Consider the following 14,717-nt stretch of genomic DNA (forward strand, 5'->3'; position numbering starts at 1 on the left):
CAAACACTAGCCATTGCTCGTAACCGAATTCGAGAAATAGCTGAACCGTTTCTTTACAACAAGTCCCCTAGTCGGTCACGGCAGCGCAAAAGAGACCTCTCTTCGGTGCGGGCGGCAGAAGGGGAAAGAAAATCGCGCGCTTTCTTTGTCCCCTTTCTACCGCCCCCTCCTCTCCTCTAGGGAACCTCTTCAGGTGGAGAGGCGGGGGGGGGGGGGAGGGGGGTTAGAGTAGCGAACACGAGCACTTCTACTGTTGTGAAACGCAAATGGCCACCATTTTGAACTGAATTGTTGTCATTTCTCCCTGGAAAGGATTTGCCCGATGGCAGTTCGCCCGGACTGGGATTGGGAGTAACGCATTTCTGCCAGTTCTCCTGTATTATCTTGGGAGTCTCCTAGATACCAGTCTACCTGTACCCCGTTCAGGGCCACAAAGTCTCCTGGATTGAACTGGATTACGAAACTGGCAGTAGACAATATATCACCCATTTTGCCTTCTTGTTTCATTTCGTAAAATAATGCTGGCGCTCACATTCTTAGCTTGGACTACTTGTAGCCTGCGTAGGAAGCGTTCTCGTACGAGGCGAACGAAATTCGGTCCGCGCGAAGGAGTCTTTCGCATTCGGGCCGCGCGAAACATCTCCCATTTTGCGCGCGGCCCGAATTTCGTTCGCCTCGTACGGGAACGCTTGCTAGGCAGGCTAGGGCTACTTGTGGTTAAGGTTTGAGACATTACAAAGACTCGTCAAAACTTTTCACTCGAAATTTTTCATGACTTTAGAATTTTTTAACGTACCAAAGTTTGCAGAAATAAAACCCCTTTCAAATTGTAAAATTCACGTTCATTTTCGCTACCATGCCCACGAGCAACTAACCCCTCCCCTGAAGAAGCGGAAATGCTCTTCTTTAAAGTGAGGCATCATAAATACGCAAGCGCGACTTTGTGCGATTTCCTTTCCTGATTTTCAAAATGGACGTTGACTGTGTATGCGAGGAGTATTAGAGATCATTCTTAATTTCGTGGGGTTTGGTAATGAAAGCTGCTTTTTTTGAGGTTAAATTCTCGAAGGAATTAACCTCTTTTCAAGGGAGTTCCTGCTCAAAATACGACAACTTTCAACGCTGAGTTTTCAGATGGAGGTTGCCGAGTTGTCAGCAGAAGACGATGTCGTTACAAAAGATAGGTTATCTGGTCAAGGTAAGCTAATAGTCAAGAAGATTTAGAAACCTGAGTTAATTTAACAAGTTTACACAGGACGGTTTGAGATTATTTCCTTCTCAGGTTTGAGTCATCAAACGACGCGAAATTTGTAGGTTTTGTGGCAGTTGTATGGAATAATAACAACTCAAGTTTGTTTTTGAAGAAGATTTGTCGAGTCAGTTGTCTTATCTGGTCATACTTCCAAAAATAGCTGCTCCGGGTGTTAAGTTATATTTAATATTAACGGTGTTTTTTGTATTTTAGGAACAACTACTCAGCCAAACGAAGGCTATGCTATCTCAATGAAAAAAGGAGAGGAAACAGATAAAAATAGGCCACGTGTTACATACTCGAAGGTGACAAGCTATCTGTTGAACTATTGCAAATAACTCCGCGTTGATTTTCTATCTAAATCTCTTCCCTTTTGCGTTAAAGTAATAGTGCAGGATTTATAAGTGATTATAATTTTGCAAAGACTCGTAGCACAATACGGTGCTCATTAGAAAGAAAATTTCCATGAAGCAAGTGAAATTTGTAATGTGTACAAATATACGGATTATTTACAACAATCATTGTATGTTGTTTGACATCTCTTACAACAGGAGGACTTACTCAATTTGAGAGAGTCTCCAGCATCGAAACTTTGGCCATCAATTCTTTCCGAGGAGCATGTCAGGTTTGCTCTGTCAATATTTTCTTTCTGTAACTAGGAATTAAATAATGCTAAGTACACTTTGTAATATTACTATACCGTTCTCCAAATTAAGCATAATAAAATTGTAATTTGTTTAAAGCAGGAAAATTGTTTGTAATTTTTTTACACTTGCATATTATTACATATCACTTAATTGTTTTGATCCCTACACCAATCAATTCTAAACTTTGGTATATCTAGTACACTCTTCTCAGTCATTGCAGTCATTATGGTTCAGTAAACTAATACATGTAGAGTAGTTTCCTCTTTGTTGACCTATATTACTGGTAAAATGCCAATCATATTTGTGCATTAACCCTCTGACACCTCCCCCCCCCCCCCCCATAAACCGCATTTTGACATGCAGATCAAGACAAATTTTTTTTTTATCATCTTGAATCAATTTCCATGAATTTACATTATAACTGAGTTGAGAAACAGTGAAATCTGAGGTGATGGATCAAAGGTGGCAGACTGAAGGGCTACCATTTGATATAACTGAAAGAATAGAGGGAGTCGAGGGCTAAGTATTAAATGGAAAATAATTTTGATAGCGAGTCTCAACGGAGGAGCAGAGGCCCCTTCCACCCCCAATTGTTTCATGGTAAGGGTATGAGCTTGGTATATCATTAATTAAGTGTCCTTGATTGGTAGAGTGGTGTTTCCCCTTGGCTAGCTAAACTAGCTTAACTCTAAACTGTGGAGCAGGGGTGATACAGTGGTTAGAATGCTCACCTTTCACCAATATGTCCCGGGTTTGAATCCTTGACACTGTGTAATAAGTGGGTTGAGTTTGTCTTTGGTTCTCATCCTTGCTCTGAGTGTGTTTCCGTAAGTTCTCTGGTTTTTCTCTCTCCGCAAAAATCAACACTTCTAAGTTCCAATTCGATCTGGAAACAGTGGATGAAGAGCCACTTCATGGGATGTGCCACTGCAAATTCCTCTTGATTTTATTTATTTAAACTCTGACACATAAATAATTTTTGATTGATTGATTGCTTGTATGTCGTAGTTCTTATAGTTATCAACAGTGACATTATTATATTTATTTGCAAAATAAAGGAAAATTCTCCCTACCTATAGTTAGTTCCCTTACAACATCAGATCAGAATTAACATCAAATGATTTGTTACCATTCTCTATTAATTACTTACTTGTTCTTTACCAGGCATGGTGTGTGGGATCCTGAGATATGGCATCAGTCCTTCTCTGGAGGAAAAAGATGTGCATCACCTGGGGAGGAACTCAAAAAACAACTTGTGTAAGTAGAGTTAGGAAGAAGTAAAACATAATTTTAAGTTCTACTTGGACTGAAGAAAATTTAGGCTAAGTTGGACTCAAGCCATGGCTGAGACTGTTAAATGTCAGGGCTCTCATTAAGGGAGGGTACGTGTAACACCTGTTTCGATTGAGTGTGCTTGATTTTTCCTTGACGCTAAGGGGAGAAATTGCGTGTTGTTGATAGAATCACCCATAAAGTAACAAGTTTGCTGTGCCATATGGGTGTTGAGAATAAGGCTACAGGTGACTCAAAACTTGATGGCAGCCCTGAATGTTCAACCTGAATCTGCTGTAGTCTGAAAAAAGGAAGATCAGTTTGTCATTGCATCTAGTTTTAGTTTATTCTCTTGTTACTAATTGAATAGAGAACATTTTTGTAAACTGTTGTTAATTCCAGGATTGAGGATGGCATAGTACTGAGCCCTCAGCGTCAAAGCTTTGTACAAGGCTGTCAAATTCCCCAAAGTGCTCCTGAAAGAAACATCCAACAGGACAGACTTAAGACTGGCTTAAGCAGAACAACTGATCGCGAGCGGGAGGGAAGAAGCCGGCTCACTGGAAGAGTGGGTAGAGGAAAAGCCTTAGACTTTAAAGAACGTACACCTTTACAAGAAAGGAACAAGGTGCAACTTGTTTAGTAATTGTTCATCTACATTTCATACGTGTGTATGGCAGTTCTGAGAGCTGTAGGAAAGGCTTTCTTTGTCATATTCACAGTAAATATTTATTTGTATAATATTAACTTATTTATTCAATCTCACTCTAGCTTTAACTGACCATGACTAATGCTACTGGCAAAGCAAGTATTTAAAACTGAAAGCATTGCCTTTTTTTAAATGTATTTGCACATATAATTTGCTTTGAGGAACTGAGAGGAAGACAAAGTCTTTGAGAGACATTTTGCACTCATCTGTGAAATCCTTAAGTTGCAAAAAAAAGTGGTAGAAGATGCAATGTTAAACTATGCAAAGGTTTTTAAACCTGTTTTATAGCACAATCCTGTAAGTTGAAGATTAATACCAAAATTCTTGGTCTGCACAAATAACATTTAAAGCTACACCTCCTTGAATGGTGATTTGTTGATTTGTTAACACAGTTTTGAAACTTTTAGGACCCTGAGGATCTATCAGGGACATACACAGGACCAAAAGAGAGGGAAAGGGAGGAGAGAGGTAACAGAGACAGAACTGAACGAGGATATGGCAAAGACAAAGACAGAGGAAATAGAGAGAGGGACAAGGAGCGAAAAAGAAGCAGGGAAGAATCTACACGAGGGAGAAACATTCAAGGTACACGTTCACTTTATTTTCCACAAATTACCACTGACAGAAGAAGAGAAAAATAGTGAACTGTGGTAGAACTTCAGCTTGGCTGCGTTTTTCCTGAAAGCGTGCACCCAATCCCAATCCGTATTCCAGTTTGCCATTAAGACAAGTATTTCTCAAATATTGCTTGCCCTGGGCAAGTCTTAGTTTACTTTTTTGATGATTTAGTTGGCAGATGACTTGCCTGATCCCCCGCTCATCGGGAAAGTGAGAATGAAAAGCCACTTGCCCAGAAGGAGAATCTACTTGTTCCAGACAACTGGACGGCATTTTTTTCAAGCCCTCCATATCTTTTTGCAGCCCATGCAAGCCATTTGTTTTAGTTAGAAGACACTTACTTGCCAACAATTTTCAATCATACAGTCAGAAAGAAGCAAGGTAAAGAAACTCAAAATGAAGAGCCAGAATGGTTCACATTTGGTCCTTCAAGTCAGTTTGAAACCATGGAGCTTAAGGGATTTGATGAAGATGAAGTTATTAAAAGAGGTGTGGATACATTAAGGTCTAACATCACTCACTCACGCATCCTCTTTGCTCCTGTGAGTGGAGTGTAAGACTGCTTCTAACGTCTAATGTAGTCTTAAGTTTTTCTTTTATTTTTAATTTTTTAATGCAACAATAACATTACATTACATACGAAAATTACCTGCTCTACTTACAGTGCTAACATAACTTAGGATTTAACAATACTAACAAAACTTACGATACTAACATTATTTACAATTTATTAATATATTACATTACTTTCATGTAGGACGTTAGCTACAATAGGTGTCTTTCTTACATATTAAATTGTGACTTACTGTAGATTTATGTTTCTCAGTTTTATTTTATTTGTTAGAATCGCTAAGAAGGCTTCCAAATAAAACTCTTCTTCTTTTCTTGAAGCAGTATATAAATAATATTTGGCTAGAATCATGCAGAGGTTTAAGCCAAGACGACGAGCGAAGTTATCAGTCATGCCACATATTATTTCATTTTTATCGAGAGTGATCATATCTGTGTTTTAATTTGGAGTTCCACCAATTATTAACGACAGACCAAAAAGGCTGAGCTTCAGAACAGGTAACAAAAACATGGGTTAACGTTTCTCTTTCGGCACAGAAGTGACATTTATCATGTTCCTTAATTGAATCTGTCAAGTTTTTCTTGACTGTTCACCATCATCTTGTGTCCTCTAAAAACAATGCCCGCACTGGGTGCAGGGGTTGGTCACAAAGTTTTGAAGTACACGACTTTATCATCAGAGTAGGTAGCAGGCTGGCTTTGCCATCTTTTCCAAAGAATAAGAAGACTAGTGCAGTAGAGCCAAGATCATGAAAGAAACAGTGATGTTGCCAGTAACGGGCTACTTTTGAGAACTCTAGGTGCAGAATTTTCATGTTCAACTTTAACTCTTTGTAGCTTAACTGCTCTGAATTATAGCTTGACTGCACAATAATGACCACAACAACAAGGTAACAAAGGCTCCTCAAGCCAGGAAAATTTAAGGCTTTCGTACAAAAAGGGTGTATCATTATAGCATTTTAGGCCGATTTTTGTTTTTTTGCAGGATCAAGCTAATTTTTGGCAGACTGACTTGTTTTGACATGAAAAGCATCATTGCATAATTGTCTTTGTTGATTTGCACTTCATTTTCAAGAAATAACGTATGCAAAAAAAACTCAGTTTTTGGAGCAGCATCTTTTGGAGGGAATCCTTCAAAGGTGGATTTGGACACGACGCGAACTTAAACGATTACTTTTACCAGCTTTGACAGCACAGTTTTTTTAAAAAATAGATGTTTTTAATTTTGATAGAAGTAGAGAAATAGACCAGAAAGAAAAAATTGACCGACCTCGAATCCGGCCCTTTCAGTGCCTTATTTGCTTGTGCTAATGAAGCAACAGTAAGAGAATAGCATGATTGTATGAATAATAAAACTTGTATGGGTTCCAACAACTAGCGGCAAATGCCTCTCTTTGATGACTTCATTGTATAGCAAAACAAAAGGTTTCAGACTTTTGTTTTTCATTCAACAAAAGATCTCCAAAAGATACCCTTTGAAAACTGAGTTTTTTGCATATGTTATTTCTCAAAAACAAATCCCAAAACAACAAAAACAATTCTGCAACAATGCTTTTCATGTCAAAACAAGTCAGTCTGCAAAATTTAGCTCGATCCTGCAAAAAAATAACAATCGGCCCAAAATGCTATAAACGCCCTTTTTGCATGAAGGCCATCAATTTGATTGAATGTTAAAGAAGTAGTCAGCTCACCTGTAATACAAATGCATACATGTTGCTTGTATGAAACATGATAATTTTTTTCCATTTATCTCTATGACTGACTAGACCGTGAGAGACGCAAGTCTGCTTCTGATGAGATCAAAGCAATTTTGTCAGGTACTTACAAAAGGATTTCTTTCACTTCATGATGTGAGAACTCCAGAGTCGTGTTATCAATGAAGATCTTTGACATGTGCATGTTATGTTTTGTTATGGTACAAGTACATACTCTACCTTGTATCGATTATATTTTGTGATAGCATGTGCAAAGGCCTTTGATAATTTGTTATTGTTTTGTTCATTCTTACAGAATTGGTTTAGTGTTTCATATCATTATGTTGGCAGATTTGTTTCCTTCTTCCACCTAACATGTTTTTTAAAACGTTCAAAATCCTTTCCAGATGCCCATTGACAACTCTTTTTCAAATTAAAAAAGTTCTTTCTAATAATAACAAGCTGACCAAAAGGGCCTTTATGTTCATCAGAATTTTTACAGTCCTTCCACTGATAAGTGATTGATAGAAGGGAGGGTTAGTAAGTGTTGACTGTGAAGTATTTTGAATAGTTGATGATATATTGATGGTCAGCCTCATAAGATCTTATGTTGTATTCTTGAGCATTTTACCTCCAACAGTTACGGCAAAAAGTATGTTTTCTCACCTAGTTGATAATGTTCATTTATTTCAGTGGGGCAGAAAGGCCCTTCTAATGGTGAACTGAACAGTTCATCACCAGTCGCAGACAGTAGCCTATCCCAAGATGCTGCTGGTGACAAGAAAACCAATACTGATGATTGCACTAGCACAACTGCTCCTGACGACATTAAACAAAAAGCCAAACCTTTTGACATCAATGACTTTTTCCTGAGTGACACTTTGCTCCCTTTCACAGGAGGGGTAAGTGTTTCCATGCCTTAGTGTTGTACTAAAGGCTTCTAAACTAGTGTGTCTTAGTTTACACTTGGTTTAGTTTTCAGGTTTCTTGCTGCCTGGTCAAGTTATTGATGTGTAGATTCTTTACATCACAGTTTCTTGTATCACACATTTTAGGAGACACCCAAATCCAGTTGCTGCCATCCTTGTTTATTTAGGAATTATTCAGTCATTCTTAGTGTGAATCTATTGCCTAGTGGATTCATGCAGGAGTTTGGAGAGAAAGAGAGTAGCAATGCAGTTACTTGAGGCGTGGCCAAGAGCGTCTCCAGCTTTTTGAGTGCTCTCCAAATGCTCAAGTCCATTATGGTCAACTTGCCTTTTCCCTCCATGCTATTTGCTCAGAAAACATGCACTTACATGTACTGCCTAATCATAACTAAGCACACAAAGTCTAAAAGTAGAATGCAAATTATTGGAACCCAGTGAAAGAAGGACAACATAAACATGTTCTGAGAGAAATAGGAGGAAAATGAACACCAAATTTTCAATTTAAGAATTTTTTTTAGGAACACTTGCTTATGCACTTGAAAAAGCTTCTGCCTAAATCTTCCTCCATTCTGTTTGTTTGAGTTTGTCTGAGTTATAACATCACAAGACCTCAAGTGACATCTGATGGACTTTGAGATTCTCTTAGCAAATTGCTTTCTGATTCCTTCTGCAAAAACAGGAGAATTTGACATGGGATCAAGAGTCGGTGCTTTTTTTGATGCACCTCTTCAATTGTTAAATAGCTTTATACATTATCTTATCAGGTGGACCAAACCAGTAGTCGATTTTGCCAGTTTTTTGGTCAACCAGGAAGTAACTACAGCAGTAGTAGAAGTGGAAGTACAGGTGAGTTTGCAGTGATACAGCCCTATCCTAGTGTTGATGCCTAGGGTGGAGGTAGTGTGGCCCAATTCTTAGGGCCTATGAATTGAAATCGGGGAGTGACAGGTTAAAGTCCTGTTTTGACTTCTACCTGGTGTTGTTCTCGGTATTCCTCAGTTCAAATCCTTAACCATGTTTGTAAATAGCCAACTGGTCTGCTGCCTTCCATTTGGATTTTTTAACCTATTACATTTGTTTACATTATTTATTTCATCACTGTTTTCACAGGCCCTGAAAAGCCTCATTGTGGAAGTGGTCAATAAATGTGTTTATTTTATTTATTTATTTATTTATTTATTTATTTATTTATTTATTTATCTAAGCTAGAGTTCAGTAATTGCCTACTTTGAGAGGTTTTAGCTGTTTGACTGGACAGTCAAAACAACCTGTAAGTGGACACCTTTTGGTGTCCACTTAGGGGAGGTGTATGCTTACTGAGGGTTATAATTTGCATTGTTTGAATATGGCTGTGACCATGTTTAAGTGTGCTGTCTATTGACTAAGAGATGCTTGTATGACTGAGTGACTGTTTCCATTAGGTTTCTCAAGTGGAGGTGCCAACACGCCTCGTACACCATCACCAGGACCAAATTACTTATTCACCCCTATTGCGCCTTCAGTGGATGACGGTATTAAGTCCCACAGTCTAGCAGATATGCTGCAGAAATCTCAGATCAGTGTGCAACCGTTGTTGGACGAAGTCATGTCAGCAGGCAAGGAAAGCAGCAAAGTAAAGGGTTCAGTTCGTTTGGAAGACATTGAAGCTGATGTAACTCAAGATGTTGAGAGCTCTTCCAAGAAAGAAATCCCTGATTTGGAGCAGAACAAAGAAAACATCAGTAGAGGTATTGAAATACCCAAACCAAATGAAGAAATGGTTGCATTTAATATGCTTGTGGAGAAGATGAAGTCATCGGGCACCTTACCAGAGAAACCTCAACCTACAGTAAGTTGTCTTGTAATGTTATTAATAGTCACTAAACAAGTGCAGTTGGTCATTCTGCCCACGTTGTTACTGATTGGAAACCGTTTATGCTAAGGAAACGTTAAAAACATGGTATTACTGCAAGTATGCGACAGGCTGTCTCTCCGTCTCTCTGTCTGCCAGTCATTCTTTCAGCCCAGTCTGTCTGTTTCTCAGTCAGCCGGTCAGTCTCTGTCAGTTTGTCAGTCAGTCAGTCTGTCTGTCAGTCGGTCTGTCTGTCCGTCCGTCTCTCAGTCAGTCAGTCAGTGAGTCAGCCATTACACTAATGAGCCCCTATTTGTCTTTGCATCAAGATAACTGGCTTACCCACCCGCTTGCTGCCAAGGCCACCCTCCCCCAAGCGCAGAACTCCGAGGAACACTCCATCTCCCCTGCGGGATCTGAGGAGGTCGCCATCACCCACTGAATTGCTGAGGCAGATGACCATGCAGGCACCGTTGTCTGATCACAGACCCCCGTCACCAGCACAGGTTGTACCACAGTTGAATAGACCTCCATCTCCACTGGAGGTGTTCCACAAGTACAATTCCATAGGTGTGTGTTCTCGTTCACTGTTAGCCTACAACACAGGTGATGTGTACTAAGATTTCGGTAGATAATAATGCAAGAACGAGTTACGTTTTACACGAGAAAGAGGAACAGAGAAACCTTTTGTTACTTATGGCTTCTATTCGTCCACCGATCTACCTGGTGATCCCTCCACAGAATCAACTTCTAGCCCACAAGTTATAAGCATATTTTTCTTTTTCATGTAATAGATCCTTAAACTTCGTTCAACCCCTTCCAGTGTGTATTACCATTTAAGCCTTGAAGATCTACTTGTGGAAAGCTAATGTCTTCACGATCATTCTCAGTGATTCTTATGACTCAGGAAAAAAAGGGAGCTTAAGGAATGACGACGATGACGCCAAGGACGACGCCTGGAAGAAAATGGATTACATTATTTTGAATTTGAATGTTAGATCTGTTCAGTAACCTGATGAGTCTAAATACGTAATAACGGTGTTGAATTTGAAAACAAAATACGAAACATTCGCGCTCATGCTTCACGGTTATTCCACGTTGTTTTGCAGTGGACAACTAAGAAAGGTACAAAGATGTAGAACAAGCATGCATAGCCGTTGTTCTGCTCTTCGGTGAAGTTCTTGTTGGCGGCGCTGTTCTGGTTTGCTTAAACTCCCTAAACTCATAGTAAAAAGGTCGTCGTTTGTGGTTAACCTTATCATCTTCCCCACTGAGTCTAGGCCACCCTTGTTTCTCATTGTTTTGTTACTGGATCTTTGATGTTCGTCTTCCTTCGTAAACTGTTCGGAGGTTTACATCAATTCCACAATAATTTCTCTTCATTCATGCCTTTTTTCGTTCTTACTATTTAGCAACACCTCCTCACGATCTGTTTGCGTCTCCTTTGCTTCGTCGATCACCCTCTCCACTTGCAATGCTGGCACACCAGAGGCAGAGCCCACCTCTTGGGTTTGGCAGTGTCAACATGCATAGAATACCACCACAAGTCACCTCTCTGTACCACACAGGACCTCGACCCAGCATGCCGTACAGAGGAGGTCAGCAGCCAGCCCTGAGGAAACCACAAGACAAGTACACTAAGTCCGGTGGAACTTCTGAACCGCGGAGCCAGCCAGCAGTGCAACCAAAACCTGTATCAGCAGGTCAGGCCAATTCTCCTCACATACCAGACCGGTCATTTATGCCGACATCCGTCATGAGAAAGATTCACCAAGATCAGAAGACACCAAAACCCAACTTTGAAGACCAGTCTAAAGCAAGTCTTGCAGCTGAAGGTGACAATGTAGCTAGTAGGAGAGGTGTGTCTGAATTACAGCCATTTGACAGTGCTCATTCGAAAGCCAGTTCACAGTCTGGCAGTGGAGATGATCTAGTCAAAGTAGGGCTATTTCAAAGTTATACAGGCGAACGTCACACACCAACTCATGGTACTGCTGCTAAAGGAGATCATATGCTTTCTCCAAAATCCATGGTGTCTAGTGATACGCAGCTGTCACAGACCTGCTCGCTAGTTTTACAGAAGCCTACTGCTTTCAAACCTCTACCTGGCTCACCTCAATTGCCATTCTCTAGTCTTAAGGGTGGCATTCACTCCGAACCTGCCTCTCCTCTGCATTCTTTTAACCAGAAGGAAGGATCTCCTTTGAGACCGCCAAAACCACTACCTCACTCGGCCCCGTGCACCCCTCAACGCCATCCCTTCATTGACAAGGCAGCTCTGCTCTCACCGCAGCAGTTGGCATCGAAAGGATTAATGACCAGAGATGATAGCAACAAACCACCTCTGAGGTTATTTGGGAACAGCAGCACTTCATTGGAAAGCCAGGCCAAAGGTAGTCGCAACGGCATCACCCGAGTTGTGGCGGCTAATGAAGGTAGGCCCTTGTCTCATTCATATGAACAGCAGCCACATGTTACTTCAGACAAGTCGTCTGTCTATGAAGATGCCTATCACACAAAGAGAAGCGAAAACTTGTCGGGCGGTCACCCAGTGTCTCACCACAATCCAAATAACGTGCATGGCATTCAAAGGATAAGCAGCTCCGAAGCTCTTCACGAGAATTTACCTCTGAACCACCCACACAGAATGCACGGAGGTGACACCAGGCCAACGCCGGTGCATCACGTGCCAAGATCATTCCATGGATCACACGGTCCACGGCCTGGTCCACATGTCACAAATGGACGCTTGTCACCATCAGGCATGCCAGCCATGCACGGGGGGCATCCAGGGCGCACGCCGTTCAACTCGCCCATGCCAGGCATGGCAGTGCCACCCAGGTCTGCCATTCATCCGGCAATTATTCCACCGCGGCTCCATGCAGCTTATCTCAGAATGATGTCTTCAGCAGCTGGCACGCCCATGGGAATGCCTTCTTCTGGAATGAGCCCAATGTCCATGAGGATGCCTCCACACTCAGCTGGAAGGTACCCCATGATTCCTGGACACCATCCTGCTGCTGCCGCCGCCATGATGTACGGGGGTCGTCCGTCATCCGGCTATCCACCTGTAAACCCTGCGGCCATGATGGCACCTCGTTCCCCTCACATGTCCCATCAGACGGGGCTTCAGCAGGTCCATGGAAGACGAGGTAGGTTTTAGAGTCTGACGTTTTCTTTTATTTCTTGGTGCCTACCGTCGAGACAGATATTACACCGGCAGTTGTAAATCTCTTTAAGGCTTCATGAACGATCTTTACTTTGAAAAAACGCTGAATACTCTTGTTTATGTGAAAAGCCCACATTCCATAGACACCTAAAAAGTGTCAAGTGTTCATGCTTCGTGTGACGCTACAGTAACTTTTCCCGAGTGCTGTTGCAAGGCTTTAGGGAAACCCGTTGGGAATGTTAAGATGTTAACTATGCCCGCCTGTGAGGTCATCGGAAACCCCAAAATATACCACTTATCAGAATTTTTGTCAAAATTTTTTTCAGTTTCCACCCGTTTCGCTCAAATCGATTTTCTTTCTCTTGAGTGGGTGCTTAGCGAAAAACTGAGACTATTAGCCTTATGTCTTTGCTTGTAGTTCCAAGTCCGGTGATGAACTTTCCGCCACAAAGCCATTCTCCAGGAGGTGTCGGCAGCGGTAATATCTTGTCCAAATGGTTCAGCGAAGACGTTCTACAACAGGCTACTCCAGCACAACGTCACAACTCACCTGACGTCACAAGGAAAGTGGTGTCTGTAGAAGAACTAGAGCGACAGCAAGCTGCAGCCATAAATTGACTCAAGACCGTGAAAAGCTCACTTGCCAAGGGGAATTTGTATTTAGTGCGTTGTTTGAATACTGAAAGCTTGCGTTTGTGAAGCCGTATCTTTCATATCATTCTAACGTTAAGAGCAGCAGAGCTTTCGCTGATTGTACATTCATGGATGTGTAGTAACGTGATAGCCTTGTTTTTGTTTGTGTAAATGTACGCCATGCCGTCAGTTTTCTCTTTCTCCCTTGATAAAGATAACATTATTTATTTGAAAAAGCGTTTGTTGTATATCGGTGTAAGATTGCTGCCAGGGATTTGCTGCACAATTTCTTGGGTTGACGCTTGCCGTAAGGACTGTTTTCAGCCTTAAATTACTTGTTGTAAATAGGACATCTTTGTTTTACTCTGACTAGTATTACTGGAAACAAGGATGGAGGGTTGTCCGTTTAGTTGAGTAATTTAGGCTGCTTACCATTTGTCACAACAAACCAGTTGGGATGACTGTTGAATAATGGTAAGGGTTTTTCCAAAATCAGCAAAGCAACCGAACGAGATGGCTCTTACCATTTGCAATTCGATTTCCCGTAATTGTTTTCGGCTGCGGAGAGACTGGAAACTGGAAAATTTACCAAGTGGTAAGGAAATTTCCGCCGTTCTGTTCCGTTCCGAAGGGAAAAAAAGGACTACCTCTGGAGGTAGTCTACAATTTCCGAACGGATTTTCCGGAAAATTACTGTTCCATTTGACTTTAACCGAAATTTCCGGATTTTTTTACTGAATGGTAAGCACCTTTAATGTAATGATTACTCGCCAAAAACAAACAAAAAAACCAACAAACGGAGACTAACTGTATCTCTACTATCCACAATTCATTTTGTACCACTGAAAATGAGTTTGAATGGATAGGAGAATTAAGACAGTACATGTAAACAAGTCTTTTGTACAGTGAAAAAGCGGAAAACGCACCGAAACGCACTGTTATAGTCAAACCAAATTATTTTGTAAAGTTCGACTCATTTAGCGAAGACGGAGCGAGTGGTAACATGCAAAACTGAATTCCTTATCTTAAAGCAACAAATACCTCTTACTCTTGCTGGGATCACAATTTACGCGTTTCCTGTTTTGTTTGTCACTCTCCTGTCCAAAATAGTCCTGACGCGTTCAAAAGAGCCGGACTTGTTAAACATATGAGCTGTTGATTACAGCAAAAGCAGTAGGAACTAACTGCTGGTATAAACAGTATGTAATTGAGGGGTTGGGGAGACACAAGGAATTGACTTGCATAACCTTACATAGTACTATGTACAACATATGTATAGTTTGAACTGGGATTATGCAAATAAACTTGTTCACTGTTGTATTTCGGCTCCATTTGTTGACTGAGGCCCCATCCACACTACGCCCGGGAAATTTGAAAACTGAGTTTTCATTCT

General features: G+C 41.0%; 1 protein-coding gene across 1 annotated transcript; it reads left to right on the top strand.

The window, feature by feature from the left end:
* The first annotated feature begins 16 nt into the window (after nucleotides 1-16).
* Nucleotides 17-14,646, top strand: LOC145464276 (uncharacterized). The gene is made up of 14 exons (XM_081448111.1): nucleotides 17-1,198; nucleotides 1,466-1,557; nucleotides 1,804-1,877; nucleotides 3,064-3,156; nucleotides 3,574-3,799; nucleotides 4,288-4,465; nucleotides 4,865-4,987; nucleotides 6,835-6,885; nucleotides 7,456-7,664; nucleotides 8,456-8,537; nucleotides 9,113-9,519; nucleotides 9,852-10,092; nucleotides 10,935-12,674; nucleotides 13,110-14,646. Exons 1-14 carry the CDS (start codon nucleotides 1,135-1,137, stop codon nucleotides 13,307-13,309), a joined length of 3,780 nt encoding a protein of 1,259 aa, XP_081304237.1. The 5' UTR covers nucleotides 17-1,134; the 3' UTR covers nucleotides 13,310-14,646.
* The last annotated feature ends 71 nt before the right edge of the window (nucleotides 14,647-14,717 follow it).

Source organism: Orbicella franksi, chromosome 12 (genome assembly GCF_964199315.1).
Source record: "Orbicella franksi chromosome 12, jaOrbFran1.1, whole genome shotgun sequence".
Taxonomy (NCBI): Eukaryota; Metazoa; Cnidaria; class Anthozoa; order Scleractinia; family Merulinidae; genus Orbicella; species Orbicella franksi.